At 36.7% G+C, this 21,919-nt stretch overlaps 1 protein-coding gene across 1 annotated transcript; it reads right to left on the bottom strand.

The window, feature by feature from the left end:
- Positions 1–1,426: 1,426 nt before the first annotated feature.
- LOC110165025 (fibulin-1) lies at positions 1,427–20,292 on the bottom strand. Its single transcript, XM_055153677.1, has 17 exons — positions 19,979–20,292; positions 18,939–19,044; positions 14,327–14,462; positions 13,264–13,420; positions 12,589–12,672; positions 11,799–11,888; positions 11,584–11,721; positions 10,183–10,320; positions 9,819–9,962; positions 9,153–9,272; positions 8,939–9,064; positions 8,713–8,832; positions 7,680–7,811; positions 7,101–7,224; positions 2,812–2,942; positions 2,198–2,338; positions 1,427–2,124 (listed from the first exon to the last, which is right to left on the bottom strand). Exons 1-17 carry the CDS (start codon positions 20,034–20,036, stop codon positions 1,985–1,987), a joined length of 2,085 nt encoding a protein of 694 aa, XP_055009652.1. The 5' UTR covers positions 20,037–20,292; the 3' UTR covers positions 1,427–1,984.
- Positions 20,293–21,919: the final 1,627 nt, after the last annotated feature.

The following is a 21,919-nucleotide window of genomic DNA, read 5'->3' as shown; positions in this document are numbered from 1 at the left end:
TATGGGGTCCACAATAAAATGAGTTAAAACTACACTTTCCAGAGTGAAGAAGGCTCAGCACTGGTAAAGTGATGAAACCACACTCCTCATTGTTGAATCTGACACTGATTAAGATTAGATTTTTTTTTTTACACTAGTGTATAGTGAGAAACTAATAACTCTATATTGCTATGTTTTAACACTTTATGAAGTAGAAATAGTTAAGAGTGTTCTTCATGTTACACAATTCAATAGTAACTCTTTCTTCCCTAAATACAGTGTAAATGATGTGGTCATTCTAGTTCATAATCCCTTTTACAAATGTAAAATAATGAAAACCACCACAAAATTCCATTTCAGCTTAACTTGTATTAAAACAATGCACATCATACAATCAACACAATTTAAATAAGTCATATGACACAATACTGTTTTTGCAAAATCCAACTGACAGCAGGAATTGTCTGTGCCCTCAACAGTTGGTCACAATGTCTAAATCATCGCGTTATATACAGTGAGTGTAGGGCAGGTGTCACAAGCAATACAATGACATAAAGTATTATGACCTAATACATTTACTTGAGTCACTGTTTACAGGTATTGTACTTTCTTCTCACTGTGAAAATACCAGCCATGAGTACTATTTCATGTTTCATCCTCGCAATTGCATTAACTTTAAATGACAAATCAGATGTTTCGTCCAGTTACTTTTAACTTAAGTTACTTGAGGAGTAGTTTTCGGAATACTTTTACTTAGACTTGAGAATTATTATTATTATTATTATTATTATTAAGTAATGTTACTCTTAATTTAGTACAATTTGTGGCTATTTTATCCAATTTTCATGGACGTCAGTGATGACAACATTGACTGTCACAGCTAAGTTAGTTAGCTTACTGCTACTAGCATTACACCAAATATATTTAGTATTTTTATGAATTAAATTAACTGAAGAGTTTCCTAAAAAGGTAAAGTAATCTGACCCGGGGCATGTGAGAGCTCAGGTGGTTGGACTTGAGGCTCGTTCAGTTCAGGTTCTGCTGAAAAGCAAACGCTAATAGCTCTTAGCTTAGCTTAGCTTCGGACGGTGAAATGTGACTTCCCTCTCGGAGCGCAGAGGCAGAAAATTCCAATTTTGGGGTTTATATATACAACTACTGGCAACCGTGGAATGCCTGTGCGTTGCCATAAGAGATATAAACTTGTTTTTAACTTTACCTTTCATTTGAGGAGAGAGGCGATGTGAAACCATGTAAAAACATGTGTAAAAAAAAAAAAAAAAAAAAAAAACAATTAAAACTATGTAAAAAAAAATAAATAAAAATACGTAAAACCCGGACAACAGGTGACAACAATGAAATAAACGTAGGAGACAATATTTTACCACCAGCATTTTTGTATTTATCACTTGAAATAACTCATAAATAGGTTATAACTGTCCTAAATCATCGCGTTACATACACGCAAGCTCGTTTCCAGCGGGAGAGCTACAGTCCGAGAGAGAAGCCACATTTCACCTTCCAAAGCTAAAGCCCAACACTGATGTAGTGTAATATTCACAATACACACTTTCTAAGTGTTTTAACGTTAACACTGTCAATCAACAACTACTCATTTTATGTCAACACATAATCAACAACTACTTATTTTACTCTACAGCACTGTCAAAGTTGAAATAACTCTTGACTATACTGAAACATATCTGTAATTTCTTCACTTTCCTCACAACACCAACACCGTGAATTTTTAACACTTTTGAATTTGTTGTGTATCCATGAGTAACTATACAAGTTGTTGGGAGAAAAACTTGGGAACCACTGACCTAGAGGACCATTATAGGCATTACAGCCTAGTGTTGATCTGCAAACCAAAATTTTTAAGAACAAAAACAAGTAAATCACACATTATGTTATATGAGCCAAAGAACAAAACAATTTTCAGTAGCCTGAGTCTAATTTGTATCCTCATAATTGTCCATATTTTCCTCTGTCACATCAAATGCTCTCAGAACCAGAATGCGGAAATAAAGAGGTGGATTTCAACAATGTTCCGATGAGATACAGCTCCAGACTTCACATAGTTCATGGCCACCTCCACAACGATCTCTTTTGGGCCAGTGATCGGCTTAACCTGACGGACCACACCTGGAAAATAAAGCCGTTAATATTAGGAGGTGAAAAAGACACATTTAAACTATATTTATATAGTATATCTTACCCATAATCATGCCTTGATATGTGCTTTTAATGACATCAAAAGAGAGCTGGTCATCTGCAGACAGGATGTCGAACACTACATCAGTGGAGCCTGGATAAGGAGCAGCATTGGCAACTGCAACTGTCCTGAGGAAGACAATTTCTGCAAAGAGAAAGTGCATTTTTATATCTGCATTTGACCCATGCTTCACTGTCTCTGGGGCAACTTGTCAAGAGCAATGGGCACAAGAGAACAGCAAACAGCAACCCATCTCCAGATTTGGAGAAGGACTGGGTCACATTAGCTGGAGGATTTGACCTATTGTGCATGTTGTTTACAGCATGAGGACTTGATTTCTGATTACGAAGGGCCTGACCCCAAAATTGCATTGTGAAACTATTAAAATAATAAAAAATTGGGACCTACAAAAATCTGTGGTGCAAATCTGTTTTTTTTTTTCTACTATTTTTGCCATTGGAGCCAGCATGCAGTCACAACCTTTATCAGGTGTACATCTCTCTATCTACCAGACCTGCTTTTTGTCTACAATTGCCACTAAACTGGGACTAAACCAGGACCAAACCAGGACAGATGTAAAATGTAAATACGTTGTTAGAGACATGAGTCTACTGTACCTTCTGGCCCAGTGAAGTCCCTGAAGGTTGGCAGAGAGAGCACAGTGTAGGTGATGAGGTGGACTGGGTCGAGGGAGCAGCTGAAGTCATTTGGAGGACAGGACTTGATGCAACGCACAGAGCCGTCGTTTCTGCAAGAGATTCAACAGAAGAAGAAGATAAGTTTGAAATAAGACAGAATGTGGTACCACTTTATAATAACTACACCTTTAATAGCCTCATTAAAGCATGAACAAATACTTAAAGGGCCCAGATTACACTATTGATCTATGTTATAATGTTATTGCCTCACCAAAAACATACCTAGTTGTGTTTTTAAACTCCAATCTCTACTGAACAAAAGGAAAAAGGTAGCTGTTCATCTGTAAACTATTGCTTCATGACGTCACAAGGTGGAACAGAGCATTTTGAGCTTGGAAAATGTAGACAGACTAATAATAGAGGATTACTCAAACATGTGTGAATGAAACAAAACACAACTCCAGGTATGTTTTTGACGAGGTTAACAACATTTTAACATAGCTTAAAGTTCACAAGAGTCAATTTTGTGTAATACAGGACCTTTGATATAGAAGTGAAAATAGACTGTGAACATAGTTAGTTGAAAATACACCCATCTAACAACTAAATATAACTGCTGAGTGGTGAAAAGTCCTCAAAATGGCATCTGTAAATAGCAAAAACCCATGAATAGCTACAAAAATTTAGAATTGTTGACATTTCCATTATTACAAAAGTGTAATCTTACATATTTTAATTAAAAAAACAGTACAATAATACAGAAACATGTTCAAAATATAGGTTGGAAATCACTAATGACAAATATTTTTACATAATTCTAGGATTCTGTGTCCAAATAATAGCACCAAACCATCCAACCTAGGGGAATATTTAGTCTAGACTTTCATATACCCTGAATTATCCGATAACGCCCCAATATCAACATTAGAGACATCATCCATCACCAGATATGTAATACAACTTTACCACTAATTGGACTACAATTTTGAGCACTACAAGAGCTGCAAATATCCAAGTAAGTACCATGCTTATTATTATAGCTCCAATTTCGATATAGCTCAAAGTTTGGTGTTCCAGTGAGCGACCTTGGAACAAAATATCGAGGAAACTGTTTCAAAAATATCAATGTATTGGGTAAAGACAAAAAGGTGTGTAGATTTGAGTTGGTGTTGGCTTTAATAAAGTAATCACAAGTATGTTTTTTCATATATTATTTATTATAAGAACAATAAAGCTGCCATACAGACATAAGGTAGAGCAGTGGTTTTCGGCAAGTCTGACAGAATAATGTTATTGTGAACCATATTTACAGACCCAATAATTAAAGCCCCACCGCGTAACTTTTGGCCTTATTTAGCCATATTATTTTGGATTTTGGGTTTTTATTCCATTGAAAACCTGCTTTTCTCCACTGAAATGTTGTTCCTTTGGCCATAATATTCCACAGCGTGACATTAAACTCATCCATCTCCAGAAAGTTACGTGGTGTTGCTTTAACTTGTACATGTTTTTATGAGTTATGCACTTACAATTTCATGATTGTTCACTGCAAGTTTTAAGCAACTGTTCTATTAAGAATCGAAAAGAAAAATTACAACCAATTTATACTTACTATTGTCAATATTTTGGGCCCTGGAAACCACAGGATAGAAAAAATGTTGTTCCAAAATGGTTCCAAAAAATGTAATTGGCCCAAATGAGTTACAGGGAATAAATGCAGAAGTTACAGCAGTTAAGTTCTGCTCAGTTCAAGTCTGAGTTTTGATAAAATAAAAAGTGAAATCAAAGGTCCTATATTACTGAGCATGTTATAATGTTGTTACCTCATCAAAAACATACCTGGAGTTATGTTTTGTTTCATTCACACATGTCTGAGTAACACTTTACCCTCAAAATGCTTTGTTCCACATTGTGATGTCATGAAGATTTCACGTTAAGAGCTACTTTTTACCCTTTTGTGCAGTCAAAATTGGAAATTCCAGGGCTGAAATTATGTAAATTATTCTAGTCAAGCTGTAGGAGTTTAAACACACATTGGATAACTTCCTTGTTTTCTGTTTGAGAAAATAACTTAGCTGAAATGTGCAGGATTTGTATGTTAAACATGTGTGACTGAAACAAATCACAACTTCTCCAGGTATGTTTTTGGTTTGAAACAACATTATAACTTAGATTAAGAAATAGCTTAATATGGGCCTTTAAAATGCTCGAACCCAATTCAGCAAAAAGTCTGACGAGTATAAAAGTGAAAAAAGTAGAAAATAGAACTAGAAAACTGCAGTAAGTCTCCTAATGATGTGCTGCTCTTGTGGGTCTGAAGCGTTGCTCAGGAGTTACAAACACAGCTATCTTGGCCATGTATAAATGGGACCTCCCGTATCGGACCAGCCTCATCTCCACCGTCAACAGGAAGTCCCGGGGTTCGGTCAGTGTGTGTCGCAGTGAAATGACTCCCCCGTGGCTCTGCTGCTGCACCACAAAGTACCCCTCCTCATCTCCGGACACTATACTGATGTCCATCTCATCCCCGGGCACGGAGTTGGAGGGTCCCATCCGAAACACGTCAGCGGGGACGGGAGTGTTGGTGGGGAAGGTGAGGTTGTAGTAGGAGATTCTCAGAGGCAGTAACAAACACGACACAGGGTTATGTGTAAACTCACAAGTGACACGCTCGCAACGGCTGTAAAGGAGACATAGGGAGGTGCGGATTCAATCAAAAGGACTTCTGATGTTTAAGGGTAGAAAGGTGGACAGACAAGGGCCCAAAAGTGTGGACTCAGAGAAATGATGTTGACATATTAGGCCCTTTTTATCAGGACATAACTGTCATAACTAAATCATATGGGACATGACCATAATTTTATCAAAATCAAACCTCAAGGGGGCAGAACAAATCCATTGCGCTATAAATAAAAGTCTGAACACAAAGAATAGACAAACCACCACCAACCGCAACAACTCAACAGTCACTACAGATTACAATTATGAATAGACTGTAATGTATTTATCTATCAATTTCAGTACGTTTGTCTTGGAAAAAATTTGTGTTTTTATATATATTTAATATTTACTGTGATTTTAGCCAAGCGTGAAGGATGAATTTAACTAATTGTTTATGGCACAAACCATTCTGCACTGGAGCACTGTAACACTTTATGCATAGGACGATTGATGCCATTTGATGTAAGTCTAATTGGTGAGGTTGATTATTAAGTTATATTTGACATTACTTATTTAGAGAACTTTGGCTGTATTTAGAAAACTGATGCATTTTGCATTTTTACTGTAAAATGGCTGTGATTGCGTCTTTTGCAATTTGCTGCTCTATAACCAAAGTCAAAGACATTTATTCTTCATAATAGTTGTGAAGCATTATAGTTTTACTCTCCTGTACTGTTGTATTTTATTATTTTTTACTCATTTTTGTATTGTAACTCATTTTTGACTATATTCTAATATTGTAGTTAGGGTTCAGTTTTTATAATATTTTTATTTATTTTTTTTAATTGCATTTTTTTATTCTGTTGTTTGTGTACTTTACAACACTGGACAGAGGTGGAACCAAGTTTTTGTTATGCAAGTCTCAAGCAAGTCTCAAGTCTTTGACCTCAAGTCCGAGTCAAGTCCCAAGTCAACGACAACTCCAAGTAGAGTCTCGAGTCACTGGCCAATAAGTCTAAGTCAAGTCAGTTGTCGGCTTTGAGCTTCAAGTCATTTCAAGTCTATAAACCAAAGTACCAAATATAGCTTAGACTTTTGCAATTTATATGACTTTTAAGATTAACTGTACTTAAAAAGTCATAGTATATTTGTATATGAGTATTTATGGAGTATATAAGAGTTGTAGAAAATAATTTAGTAAATTTTTCCTTTTTAAATGTCTTAACAAGATCTTAGTGTGAATCATTATGTTCAGAATAGAAAAAATTCAGATTTAAAAGTGCCTCTCATGTCGTCCCAAGTCACAGGCCTCAAGTCCGAGTCAAGTCCCAAGTCACTGACCTTCAAGTCCAAGTCGACTCCCAAGTCTTAGTCCATTTTATCAAGTCAAATCTCAAGTCCGTAAAATAGTGACTCAAGTCTGACTCGAGTCCAAGTCATGACTTGCAATGGAATTTCCCCATCGTGGAACAGATAAAGGTTCTGTTATCTCATAATAGCATGTATTGTGCTCTACAGTAACCAAGGCTAAACTTGATGCTTGTGTTTAAAAGAGCAGAGACACGGCCCTTTGATTAAATAATACAGTACTGAATCATCCATCTCACCCAGGTGCTGCTTGGCGGAAGTTCACAGGACACTCAAAGGAAAGACAGCGATATCCTCCCTGGACATTAAAACAGCTCTGAGACACGGAACAGGTGTGGCTTCCTGTGGCACACTCATCGATATCTGGAGGGAAGAAAAACATTATATATTACAAATTTTAAAGATCCTAAAAAAACTGATTCTTGTGAGCTTTAAGTCACATTAGTCACGTCAAAAACATACCTGGAGTTGGGTTTTGTTTCATTCACACATGTCTGAGTAACCTTTTATTATTAGTCTGTCTCCATCACACAAAGCTCTAAATGCTCTGCTCCACTTGTGATGTCCTAGAGCGGTAAAATTTCAAGTTAACAGCTAACTTTTACTTTTGGTTCAGTAAAGATAGGAAATTCCAGAGCTGAAATTATCCAACTGATTCTAGTGAAGGTGTATGGAGTTTTGAAACACAGTGAAGCACTTCCTGTGTGGTGCATTTTCTGAAATTTATGTTTTTGATGAGGAACAAGACCAGAAAATAACAATAACATGGGCCTTTAAGTTTAATGCAGATGCATTATTAGTTAAGATCAATTATTCACCTTGACATGAGCGTCCGTTGTGGGCGAGTGTGTAGCCTGTAGTGGGGCAGGTGCAGTAGAAACTTCCTGGAGCATTGGAGCAGCGATAGGAGCAAACATGGCCGCCAGACGGCAGAGCACACTCGTCAATATCTGAAAAAAACAAAATTTATTCATTTGTGGAATTTGGAGGAGATACAAGTAGGTTGGAATCACGTTCTTCAATTTAATTAACCTAGATGGTGCACAGAAGCTTGTTTGTCTAGCCTGATTCATCAGCCGGTTTCACTTCGTGGAAACTGTCTGACCTCGCAGCATTAGGATTTGTTTGCTCGAAGGTAGGCGGGTACTTTTTTAATCTTTTTTTATCTTAACCAATCACTGCTATTTGGTCATGAAGTATGTAATGCACCAAATACTGAAGGAAGAAGGGCAATAACATCTTTCCCCTTGATAAAATTCACCAAACATTTTCTTTGTTCCGGTTTTAAATCCTGGATCTCAGGAATCGTCTACGTCCATCTTGACCGCTTTGTTTACTGTTTTGCTGTTTCACAAAAAGGGACCCAGACATGCCTTCACAGCTCTTCGCTGACTGGCCCGTGTGCAGTCTACAACTTCCAGGGTTCTTGCAAACTATCAAGTGTATTCTGATTCCTGGCCTAGTCACTGGAGGGAAATTAAACTGAGTGAAGGCACTAGGTGGCGCCAGCCTGCCTACTGTTTCTCTCCATGTAGAATGAACTATTTTTCATATAATTAATAATACAAATCTACAAATTTGAATGTTATAATTTTTTGTTAGGACTGAACTCCACAAACTCACAATATTCATCTTGTGGTTTTTTTTGTTTTGTTTTTGTTTTTTGTTTTTTTGTTTTTTTTGTCAAAATTCACCTTTGTAAAATTATGACTGATGATGTCATGTGGATAAGCCCAGTACATCATATGCAGTTTTTCCTCTCCATCTCAGTCTCAGCTATATGGGCCCTGTAACTCTGATGTAACTTTGAATGTAACCTTCATTAGCCAGTTTTGATGAATTGATAATTACCTTCACACGTGATGCCATCGAGGTCACTGAGCTGGTAACCACGGCGACAGTAGCACTGGTAGGAGCCGTAGACGTTGGCACATTCCTGACTGCAGGGGTTATTCTCGCACTCATTTACATCTGTGTGTTAGGAGAAAGATATGAAATCACAGTTTAGAATATCCAAAACAAAGCTTACAGTGCTGTTGGATAAAATGTAATAGTTTAAACTGAAAAACATTTTTACCTTCACAGTTCCTGCCGTCAGAGGTCAGTTTGAATCCAGAGGTGCAGCTGCATTTGTAAGACCCTTCTGTGTTTTCACATTTATGAGCACACAGAGTCCCGGGGTAATGCCTGCACTCATTTATATCTGAACACAATATAATAATTAGTCAGAGACACACAAAAAATAAAATACATGCACCATTGTCTAGTATGTGTATCTTGTGGCTTCTTACCATCACAGAGTTTGGTGATGCTGTTGAAGGTGTATCCAACTCTGCACTCACAGCGATAAGAGCCGATCAGGTTCACACAGCCGTGGCCTCCGCACACACCTGCTCTGCATTCATCCACATCTGCACGGGAAGGAGAGGGGAGGAAATAAAGTACAATTAAAATCAAATAATCATTCATTAATGACCACAAAAGCGGTCAACAAAAGAATACTGTACTGGAAGTGAATACATTTATGGTTATGGCAAAGGAGAAATAGATTTGGCTCATCCTTCAGTGCCAGTGGGGCAGTGGTAGTCAAAGAGGTTTTTTTTTCTTTTTAAGTATTTTTTAATAATAATAATAAATAATAATAATTAAACTCAACAATTATATAAAAATTACTCTCATTTGTGAAAGCTTTAGTCTTTTTTGTTTCTACATCAGTAATATCAATCGATCAATCAATCAAACTTTATTTATAGAGTGCTTTTCATACAAAAAAAAAAAAAAAAAGCAACATAAAGAGCTTTACAGTGTTTAAGAACAATCCCATATTTCATTCCACCTCCCCCCAAAAGCTAAGTTTGGTCTTGAGATTAATATCTGTGACATAATTATCCCACCCCCCTCCCCTTTTTTTTTTACTACTAACTATCTGGAATCTGACATAGCTAACTTATCTGTACCTTCACAGCGTGAGCCATCCTCAGTCAGGTGATAGCCCCGCCCACAGGTGATGGTGTTTCTGCGACAGGTGAAGGAGCCCAGAGAGTTTATACAGGTCTGACCGGGCGGACACGGGCTGGTGTACACCACACACTCATTTATATCTGCAAAAAAAAGAGCATGCTCACTGTCTAAGAATGAATGTTTTTCAAATGTTTGTAACAATGAAAATATCTATAATTCAATATATGCAATATAGATGGAAGCTTAATGCCATTTTGTGGAACATTCTAGATAAAGCAATGACATCTCCATGGAGTCAAGCTGTTGACAAATCCCCAACAGAAAAGTTACATAGTTTAACTCTTCACCCCACAGACTCACCGATGCAGTGTCCAATGGCGTCTTGGATGTACCCTGGGGCACAGGTCTCCTTTGGGTGACAGCGAAATGACCCGGCTGTGTTTGTGCACATGAACTCTGGTCCACAGTTATGAGTGCCCAGGACACACTCATCAATATCTATAAAAGAAAATAAACTTAAATTTTACCTAAGACTCAATACAGGAGATGGAGAAATAAACTTAAAAACTATAGTGAGCAGTCAACGAGGGAAACACGAGTACCTTAGAGAATAGCAGTAAATTAATAAAGTAATTATATTCAAGATTTAGCTAAAAAATTGATCTAGTTTAGCCCAATTAGACAAGTTTATAATTCTACTTCCTGCTTGGATATGGGCAGTGTTATTGATAACTTTGTTGTAACTTTGCTATTGATAACTTATTGATAACTGCTCTATTAGTAGTTCTGTTCCTCAAGTTAATCAATCTGAGCTTTAGTTCAACACAACCAAAAAGAGCTGACTTAGTTGGAACTACTACAGGTGAGATGATTTGTGCTGTCAAAAAATTCTCTCACACATAACATTACAGTCACAAGAAAATGTGTTGTTTAAAAACAGTTTGTATTTTTAATTTATTTATTTTTTTGAGTTTTGAGTTCTGAAATTATCCAAATGATTCTAGTGAAGGGGAATGGAGTTTAAAAAAACAAAAAAAACAACAAAAAAAACCAATTACTACATGACATCACAAGGTGGACCAGAGTGTTTTCAGTTTGAGAAAAGAACTCAGCCTAAATATGCAGAGTTTGTGTGTTGAATGTGTGTGAATGAAATAAAACACAACTTCAGGTTTGTTTATGACGAGGAAACAACATTATAACATTAGGGATGTAACAATAACCAAAATATTGTGGTATCATATCGTGAAAGTTCTCATAATAATATCGTGGACCATCACAATATATCGAATTACAAGTCTCTTTGCTTAAATTAAGAGTTATGATGCAGCAATAGCTAAAAAAAAAAAAAAAGAAGACAGAGGGAACTACATAGACCATGATCCTTTGCTCCCTTTCAGCGTAGACTACATGAAAAAATAACATTGTAACATAAGCACTTAAGTCTTAGTTCTTTGGTCTTGTCAAGGCATTTTAAGAGGAAAAAGTCACATATTAACAGTTTTGTTCACAGCCTCCACAAAATATCACAATAAATATTATACCGTGAGATGTATATCGTGAAAATATCATAAGAAATTTGGATATTGTTACATCCCTAATGGTGAGCTTTCCCATGATATCGCAACCATGAGGTTCATACCATGACGATATTGTACCATAAGACTTGGATATCGTTACACCCCTACATAACATAGATCAGAAAATAGCGCAGTACGGGCCCTTTAACAATTTGGCTCTTCTTTATTATTGTATTCTCACCTTGGCATCTGTTGTTGTCCATGAGTTCGTATCCAGTCCCGCAGCCTGTCTCTCTCTGACAGCGAAATGACCCTTCAGTATTTATACAGAACAGGCCAAAGATACAGTTGTGGTTGCCAGTCAAGCACTCGTTCACGTCTGAGGAGAAAATAAACATGATTTTAGTCTAAACACATTCACTGCCTGTGTGTGGTGTTTTCACTGACACGACTCACCCTCACAGTTCACACCGTCCTCTTTCAACTGGTATCCGTCCTGACAGCCACACGTCCCATTCCCCAAACACAACTGTGAGCAAATGGAGTCTAAAAACATACAAAACATACATAAGACATATCTAATATACAAATTGCTTTCAAAATTGTAATTTGGATCAATATAAGAATCAAGTTTTTCACAATGTATTTCATCAGTTAGAAGTGTTGGGGGATATGATTTAAAAGATCCATGTTTTTTTGTTGTTGTATTGACAGATTTTTAAAACACACACATTTAGTCAGTGCCGTTTAACACAAAACAGTCAAACTTATTCCTTCAAAGCCCAAAGTCTGCTAAAAATCTTTTAATTACAAAACATTAACTGTAGCTGTTTAATTAAAAGGCCCCCACTGACAATTTGAAATGATTGGATCTCATTTTGATTACAATAAAATGTGATTAATTGCACAGCCGTAATTGTGAAAAAGAAATTACTGTGATCACATTTTACTCTACATTTCAATGTGTATAAACCTGTAATAACTTGTAATAGGGTTAGGTGTTAGATTTGTTATGTCCTTCATTTGGGTAGGTACACTGCATCAATAAATAAATAATAAATAAAACTTTACATTTTATTGCATATTAACCGGTATAAACCTGTAATTACATTATGAGTGGGGTTAAGGGTTTTGGAGGGTTGCTTTGGTTAAAGTGACAGATGTTCTGATATTGTCTTTAATCAGGTAGGTACAGTGCAGTACAGTATAATGTAAAAATATGACTCAATAATCCTCAGTCTGATACCTTTGCAGGACTGTGTGTCGTCTTCTTTTGGCTTCGCTGTAGCAGGGGTCCCAATTTTATCTTTCTCAAAATTCTTCTCCAGATCTACAAAAAAAAGAAAAAATCAAAGCAAATAAAAGCATCACTCTGGCCAAATTGACACATTTGAGATTAACACATGTTTAAGTGTTTGAACAGGAGCCAAAAGGCAGCGCAGTTGTCCTGGAGGTAACATTTGGTGAGGTGAGTAAAGCTCTAATCCATGTGACCCAGACTCAATGAGCACCAATCTGCCCCACAGCTGCTGCGGGGCTGTTTCAACAAGTGCACAGCCAAAGCAATGCCGATCTTGGTAAACAGAAATTATTTTATACAAAATGTTACTGATTTGTTTTGTAGAACTGCAAGATACACTACCAGTCAAAAGTTTGGATACATCATTTTGTTCAATGTTTTTTTCTACATTTTCTATGAGTACAGAACACCTGAAGTTTATGAAGTCAGAGATATGGAATTATGTAACAAAGAAAAAAAGTTAAACAACACTTGCACACAAAGAAATTGAGAATAAACATCGAACCAAGTCTAGACCAGACCAGAAGTAAACCAGGGCCAAACCAAGTCTACATCAGAATTAAACCAGAATTATACCAGAGCCAAATTAGTGAGTGCTAGAGTGAGAAGGCAGTATTTCACCTTTAGCAGGCGCTTTGGTGGTCTCTGTGCTGTTGTTTTGGCTGCAGCAGGCTCTGGCCGTGTGCTTACAGAGCTTTCCCAAAATCACCCCCTCCAGTTCACAGCCCAAACCCTGAAGAGCCGCTGTCTGCCCCAGAACACAGCAGTCACAGCACAGCTGAAAAAATACATATGACAATAATACAGATTTATAAAGAAAACATGCATTCATCCAATTTAATGTTATCCTAAATATTCAAGTACAATTAATCATTCAATCCAACAAAATGTGCTGCAATGCAAGACAAGTCATCAAGGTTTACTGCACTATTTCTTGGTGTTAGTTAGAAGTTAAAATAAAGGAGAAATATGTGAAAATTGACCTTTTAACCATGTTTCTAACAGCGTTCACCAGCATGGCTGTGTTTTGAGTGATTCATGAATAAACCTGTATTGTTCTGTGTTTGAGACTTGACTACTCAGAAAATGTCTGTTTGAACCCTATGCATATGCAACCCACTGCATTATACATGTAGGCTTCCAAAATGTCACATAGACCATTTCCATAAATAAAAGCAGAGCCGTGACTCCGCGCATGCACAAAAGGCAGAGCACATAGGGCACCACGTCCTTGTGGGGGCACCACAAAAAAAATCTGTCTTGTGCGCAGAGAGAGGCGAGAAGTCAGTGGTAGCGGTTGATTGCAATCGTACTTTGTCGCCGGTCACACCCCAGTCTCACTTTTTTCTTCCCAGTCCCACTTTTTTTTTGGTGATGTGGTGGAGCATCACAAACCATTTGTGCTTAGGGCACCCAAATGGCAAGCACCGGCCCTGAATAAAAGTCAAGAGATGGTGCATTCTGATTCTGCTGTTTTGAGTCAGTGGACCTGTTACGCTGTTTTGTTCATTGAGGTTTACAATGAACAACATGTATTTAAAAAATACCCAAAAAGCATAGTTCTTCTAACCCATGACCTAAACAAGAAATATATTTGACTTAATTTTTGGTTGAATAAAAATCCTGCTGTTTTAAGGGAGACTGGAGACATTTGTAAAGGGTAAATAGATAGACATCTTATTACCTTGGAGAGCTGAGTTTCCAGTAGGTCTCCCTGGAGGAAAGGTCTTTCACAGGCTCCCTTCTGTTCGGCCATCTTGATCCCAACATCACAAAACCTGGTTTCAACAGTCGCTGCACAACACTGTTCTTGGGCAATCCTGGGTCATTCATAAAAGAAATAGTTGTTTAAAAAAATAGTTGTTTAAAAAATGTATATATATATATATAGTTGTAAAAAAAAATGTGTGTGTGTGTGTATATATATATATATATATATATATATATATATATATATATATATATATATATATATATATATATATATATATATATATATATATATATATATATATATATTTTTTTTTTTTTTTTTAATAGGTCCTCTACGCACAAGACAGATTTTTTGTGGTGCCCCCACAAGGACGTGGTGCCCTATGTGCCTTTTTTTTAAGCATTGTTGTTACAGAATGTATTACTACATCAATGACTTGACAGGTTGCACATTTTAACAGATCCATGGGTTTCAACAATTTCTATACTTTATATATTCACTACCTCGACTACTGTTAGAAAAATCCCGCAGTCGTCCAAGTAGAATCCATGGCAAAGGAGATTCTGTTTTCTCCATCTACCTCTAGTATTTTACATCTTCATTTTAGCATATTTTGTAAAACATTAAACCTTTATTTTATCATTCAGGGCTTTTTTTAACAGTGCGTTGTGTAACTTTTCTGGATGAGGGTCCGCCATCTGCTTTTCTCTATGTAGATATTATTAGTTACTGGTTACTGGTCAGCTCTGTGCAAAGACAATCACACTCACAGTCAGAATACCTGTCCTGTTTTTGTAGGTATTTTTAAGCAATAAAACCACCTGCAACTGAATACATGTAAATTAAATCTGTTTAATGTCACACTGTGGAACAATCGAAGCAGAGCAGTGACATATCCATAGAAACAAGAAGGTGACAGACCCCCAACATACATTTGAAAAGCATAAACTGCTGAAGTCCCCCATAAGAAACAGTGTTATTATAGTTATTATAAAAGAAATAGCCCACATAGGAAAACTTTTACAGCTCCTGGAGTGGCCTGTTCTGACCTCCATGTGCGGACCAGGTGTGGATCTATCACTAAAACCACCGCCTGGGTCAAAAGAGGCTGTTTGTGTAAAGAGCTTCAGGGCCACTTAAAGCTTGTAGTTACTGTGTAGTTTTTATGTAGCGTCCCTCCCCTGCAGCTTAACTCTAAGGCTCAACACATGATTTGGGGTTTGTAGCCCCCGGGGTATTTCCTGCTTTTTAAAGATACCATCACCCGCACTTCAGTGGGAACTAGATCATTATGTGCACCATCCCAACACCAAAGACTAGACCAGGTTTTAAGTCGGTGTTAGGTTTAAGCGTACTGTATGAGTCAAGTCGTAATAGGAGGTGACATGAATTTGATTTGAGAATTTTGATTTTAGCTTAAAGGTGCATTGTATAACTTTTCCAGAGGGTCCGTCACCTGCTTATTTCTATGGATATGTCATTGCTCATCCTGGAATGTTCCACAGTATGACATTAAACAGCTCTACCTTACGTTTACTCAATTACAGGTGGTTTTATAGCTCAAAAATACCTAGTAAAACAGGCATTCTGACTGGGGTTGCCTGACCTGTAACTTGGTCTCGTTTGGTCTCTGTGAAGATAGAAAGGTTTGATAGACCCTCAACCAGAAAAGTTACACCATGCTTCTGAAATGTGTTAAATTGGACATGAAATGGCAATGAAAGAGTATTGACAAGAAAACAAACATAATCAAGCCAATATGGATCTAGAGGTCTGCGCTGGACAGAATTTTCAGGCCCACTCCCGCCTGCTCCTGCAAAGAAATGTAATTTTCATTCCCGCTCCCGCATGCATTTGAGATATTTTGTCCCGCTCTCGCCCGCAAGTCCTTCAAACTGGGGACGTTCACTTTCTTAAGCTCTATCAAACACGGATAACTGAACAGGAATTGTCTCAAATCTGTGTGAGATTAGACCACATCTGCAAATTTAGGCTGCTTAAAATGTTTTTATTAACGCCAAATTAAATATCCAGCAGAGATGATGTTATGACATTAGTCATTTGTATATTTTACTTCACACTCATATTTCATTTGTGGTACTGCAGTTTATCATCCCACCCTCCCGCCACTGCATTGTGCAGTCCCGCTCCCGCCCAAGCCTGCAATGAGCTTTCAAACTGTGTCCCAAGCCAAACTGTTTTGAGTCAGGTCCCACGGGTGCAAGGCTCTATATGGATGTAAGAATAGAATTAAATTGCATGGTTTTAGTCAGAGAAATTACAGACAGAGAAATTACCAAAATTGGCATGCAAACCCCCCCCCAAAAAAACATCAGAAACCTTCAGAATTCCCTCACTGAGTTACAGAGGCTGCACTAGCACTGATTCATGATTGGCTGCAGATGCTGGGGTTTAGGCATTCAGACCAGAGAGACATTTTAGGTTTAAACAAACTTGATTTCAGCACTGAAACTGGCAACCCAACTGAGAGACTTATGTGAGGCTCATTCTGCTTTCTGATTGGATAATATTCTTGAAAACCACAAACCAAATTATAATATAAACAATTTCGCCATTATGTGTAATGTTTTTGTAATTACGAATAACTCAGCATTATATTTGTTATTTGTAAATGTAATGAAATGAAAAATCTAAATCTTACATACTGTCAATTTAAATGTATATGTGGTCTGAAGGAGCCTATAGTCTTACATAGGCCTGTCATTATAATTACTATATCGATTTACAGTCAATATATGAAAGCTACATATATATTTTTTGGGGGGTTCAATATTTATCTTGGATACTTTTTACTTTGCAAATTGGGGAGATTTTTGTTTTATTTGTAATACGATATGACTTGAGCTGTAGAGGGTTGAATAAGTCACTTTTATGGCTAATTATTGGTTCATTTAGCTATTAATTTGTTGGAACTCATGCCTTTTAATGATACTGTCTATTTAAAATGGTTTTCTAGGATTATCTTAACATTAATCTGTGGTATAAAGTAGTTTAAAGGGCCAATATTGCGCTATTTTCAAATCTCTGTTATAATGTTTCCTCATCACAAACAAACCTGGAGTTGTGTTTTGTTTCATTCACACCCTGCAAACCCTGCACATTTAGGCTGAATTCTTCTCTAAAACTCAAACACCTTCACTAGAATCATTTGGATAATTTCAGCACAGCAATAGCCAATCTCTACTAAACAAAAGGAGTTAACTTGAAAACTACTTTGAAAATGGTGACAGACTAATAATAAAGGGTTACTTAAACATGTGTTAATGAAAAAAACACACTCCAGCTATGTTTTTAGAAGGTAACAACATTACAACATGTCTTAAAGCTCACAAGAGTCAATTTTGTGTAATATAGGACCTTTAAAAAACACAATATTTCTCCTTAGAAATATACTGTGCTTCAAAATTTGTTAAGGTTAGGGTGACAGGCCTAGAATAAAACTGCTTTCTTCAAGCAAACCTACTCCAGACCAGTATTGGATGAAGTACTCAATTTTGTTAGTAAAAGTACAGATACAGAGGCAAAAAGTTACTCAAATGAAAGCAAATGTATTACGTGAAAAAATCTACTTACATAAAATTTTTAAAGTACCTGTTTAAAAATGTTCTGTAAGAGTATTTCACACAGATTTTAATCACATGTTGTTAACTTGTTAAAGTATTATATGTAGTGATATTGATTTTTAAAAGTATACAGATTTAGTAGCAATACGAATCAATTCCTTCATTTATTGCTATGAATTTTGAATATTTATTTTTGTTTGTTGAAAACCAATAGCCAGGCTGGTGCCGCCTAGTGCCTCCGCTCAGTTTTATTTCTCTTCAGTGACTCGGTCAGGAATCGGAATACACTAGTCGGTTCGCAAAAATGCAGGAAGTGCGAGTTTGGGCACCAGCCAATCGGTGAAGAGCCATATATTCTGTGTTGGCAACAATTTCCGAGATCGAGGATTTAAAGCCGGAACAAAGAGAATGTTTGGTGAATTTTATCAAGGGGAAAGATGTTATTGCCTTTCTTCCTACAGAATTAGGGAAAAGCTTAATATACCAGTTATCCCTGTTAGTGACGCATTACATACATCACGACCAAATAGCAGTGATTGGTTAAATAAAAAAAAGTACCCGCCTACTGTCAAGCGAAAAATTCTAACGTTGGGAGGCCAGACGGTTTCTACAAAGTGAAACTGGCTGATGAATCAGACTAGAAAACCAAAGCTTAAATTCAAAACTTTAAGTCAGGTATAAGAATGGTAAAAATATGGTAAAAATAACCCCTAAAGTCAAATGAAAAATATGTTTAATTTTCAGTCCTTTTAACAAATGTAGTGGAGCAAAATGTACAAATACCTGCTCTCAAATGTAGCAAAGTAAAAAGTACCCAAGTAAAGTACAGATACCTCAAAAATCTACTTAAAAACAGTACTTTACTTTACTTTGTTACCTTCCACCACTGCTCCAAACCTCTTCATTACTGTACAGTATATTCTCCTTCAAACAAAGTCATAACTAACAGTATTTAGAGGGTACATTTGCACAAACCAGGTGTGGGGAGTGTAACTTACATGCAGGTGTGATCCGAGGACATGAGAGGGAGCATTGTACAGTCCTGTCCTTTAAGGCCTCTGACTCTGCCATCCTCACAGCACTGTCGCACTGAAGGCTGCTTCTCTGCAAAACAAGGGAATCGAATCAACACTGTGGAGCTATATCTGGAGGAGGATCTGCCATCTCATTTTCTGCATAGATATTTTGCTTTCTTTGCCAGGAATATTCCACAGTATGGTATTAATGTAGGCAAACCGGATGGGCACAGTGGAGCAAAAATACAATACAATTCAAATTTCTAAATGTGTCGATCTTGTGTTTATCCAATTACAAGCGCTAAAATTACAAATTGCTCTTGATAAAGTGCACTCGCCTCTCCACAGATGTGACCTTTACTTGGCCATGGAGATAGATAGCCTAAGTTTAATGTCATACTGTGGAACATTCCAGGCAAATCAGTAACATCACCATTAGAGCTGGGTATCATTAAGATGTTGCCGATGCGATACATACCTCAATACAGTGCACTTTTGATTCGATGCGATGTATTTTAAAATGATTCGATACAGTTAATTAAAAAATAAAAGCTAAATCATGGCTGTGATACTAAAAGTCTTTGTTAAACCTCTTCTTGTGCAAAGTTCATAAGAAACACAAACATTTTAATCATCAAAACAGTGAAAATGTCAAATGTGTTGCATAAATGAGTTTCCTTCCTCTAAACAAGCAACAAAACTGTAGCACTGTAACAAAATAATTATAATATACCAAAAAATACTCTTCTAATATATCAATACAGCAGCCCATAATATCGATACCGTATCGTCACATTAAACGATACGATATACATAGATATTTCGATATTTTTGGGCACCCCTAATCACCATGGAGACAAGCTGATGGCAAACTCCACCAGAAAACTTAGGCAAAGTAAATGGAATTAGTTTGTTAGTGTTTGTTAAATATTTGTTGACAGTGGCTATCAGAGTATTTTGTTATCATAAAAATCTCTACAAATCGTTGCAAATTAGCGGGTCATAATGTCAGATTTTCTTACCTTGTCCAAGCACGACTGCGTAAAAGCAAAACAAAAGTCCGGTCCACAACAGTGCCATGGGCGTCCCTTGAAAAGGTGTGACGCTGAGGGAATTCCCGCTGAAAATAAAATACAATTTAGTTGAGAAAAGCGCAAAGAGACGACATGAGCGCAGCCCGTGGTGCGTGGAGGAGTGCGCGAGGCTCTGGTGCGCGCACGGGGAGGTCAGAGCAGCGCGTCCGGGGAGGGAGGGGGAGGGCAGCCCGGGGACATACCACCATGGAAGAAAGCGACAAAGGTGGTAACAAATGTTGGAAAAGAAAATAGAAATAGAAAATGTGATAATTATTACTGTGTTATTTCACTTTTTTTTTTTTTTTTTTTTTACTTTATGTAACAGATAATACTCCCTACAACTGTAAAACAACTCACCCTTATGTAACAGATAACCCTATGTCCTCTTGTATATAGCTAAGGTTTTATATTTTATTACTTATTTTGTATTTTATTTTGACTTGTGCATTTACCTTTACAATTATGCCTTATTTGACACCTGTCTCTGTCTTTTTTTGCTACTTATAAAGAATTTATTTAGTTCAGAATTATTTAGTCTAAGTCTTTAAAATGCAAAGGTCATAGTTTTGGGGAGTAATAAAAAAATCACATTTGAATACTTTTTGTAATAAACAGGATCATTTTGAAATAAATATGATTAAAACAAGAAAATATAATGTTTATAATAAATAACACCTAGTAAACAGACTAATAACTACATAACTAGAATGTATATTATTTTGTAAAAGTAAAAAAAGGCTGTCACAATAACAAATTTTATAACAAATTTGTGATATATTGCTGAAGTAAATATGGATGATAAATGATAATATTTAAACAAATAATGTCACAGATGCTATAACCCATTCTAAACGTACAATACTGTTAAAAAAAAAACAAAAAAACAAAAACTGAAACATTAACTGAAATAGTAGAATGAAACACTTTAGTAGTAGGTTTGTATCTGTAATGTGTCATATGGTTTTCTCTGTGGAAATGTTATTACTTTGTCTAAAATGTCAGAATCAGACCATGTTACAGGTCAGATCTGTGGAGACAACCCCGCTTCGAGTGATAATGCCTGTTTTTCTAGATCAGGCATGTCAAACTCAGGCCCAGGGTCCAAATTTGGCTCACGATATAATTATATTTGGCCCACGAGATCATATCAAATATCGTCCCTGTCTGAATTTGATTTTGAGACTCCTGTTCTAAATATTTTTGAGCTATAACACCAGCTGCAACGTAATAAATATTAAATAGTATCTTAAATGTAATCGTAAAGTCAAAAAATTAACCAACAATCTCCCAGTAGTGCAAAGAAAATGTACACAGGATAAATACTGATCCCCAAAACATACTGTTCCTGCTTTCATGTACTGAACGATAAGTCAAAATAGTATTAAGTAATAATTGCGACAGGGCTACTAAAGACATCTGCTTTTATAACACTTTCATGGACTGTGATTAGCTCAACCCCCTGTCACTCACTTGGGGCATAGCAGAGGATACCAGTCAGTGTTTGTGTTTGAGGTCTGCATTAACCAGAGAAAAACTGAATCATGATATGACAAAACTCCCAGCATAGCACATTGCTCATTGAAAAGGCCACAAATAGTTTTTAGCACTATATTGCCCAGTCCCAGTGGTATAACACCGGTGGACGAAAAAATGCCTGAGGGTGCAGAAGTATTATAAATCCATGATGGCTTGTTGGTGTTTTGTCCATTCTAAAGGTCGTATAATAGGGAAAATTGACTCTTATGAACTTTTAGCCATGTTATGTTGTTTCCTCATCAAAAACATATCTGGAGTTGCATTTTGTTTCATTCACACGTTTGACTAATTCTGGATTTTTAGTCTCCAGAGGTCAAAATGCTCTGCTCCAACTTGTGATGTCATAAACAA

Source organism: Boleophthalmus pectinirostris, unplaced genomic scaffold (assembly GCF_026225935.1).
Source record: "Boleophthalmus pectinirostris isolate CB_2022bp ecotype Guang Dong unplaced genomic scaffold, ASM2622593v1 HiC_scaffold_18, whole genome shotgun sequence".
NCBI classification, from domain to species: Eukaryota; Metazoa; Chordata; class Actinopteri; order Gobiiformes; family Gobiidae; genus Boleophthalmus; species Boleophthalmus pectinirostris.
Note: the sequence above shows the minus strand (reverse complement) of the source record. Positions and strands in the feature narration are given on the sequence as shown.

Excerpts from the sequence above, each read along its gene's own strand:
- LOC110165025 (XM_055153677.1), bottom strand. The coding sequence starts at position 20,036 with ATGGCACTGTTGTGGACCGGACTTTTGTTTTGCTTTTACGCAGTCGTG. Across the intron at positions 19,045-19,978 it reads CGCAGTCGTGCTTGGACAAG|AGAAGCAGCCTTCAGTGCGA; the intron begins GTAAGAAAATCT and ends CTTGTTTTGCAG. Across the intron at positions 11,889-12,588 it reads CGACACACAGTCCTGCAAAG|ACTCCATTTGCTCACAGTTG; the intron begins GTATCAGACTGA and ends GTATGTTTTTAG.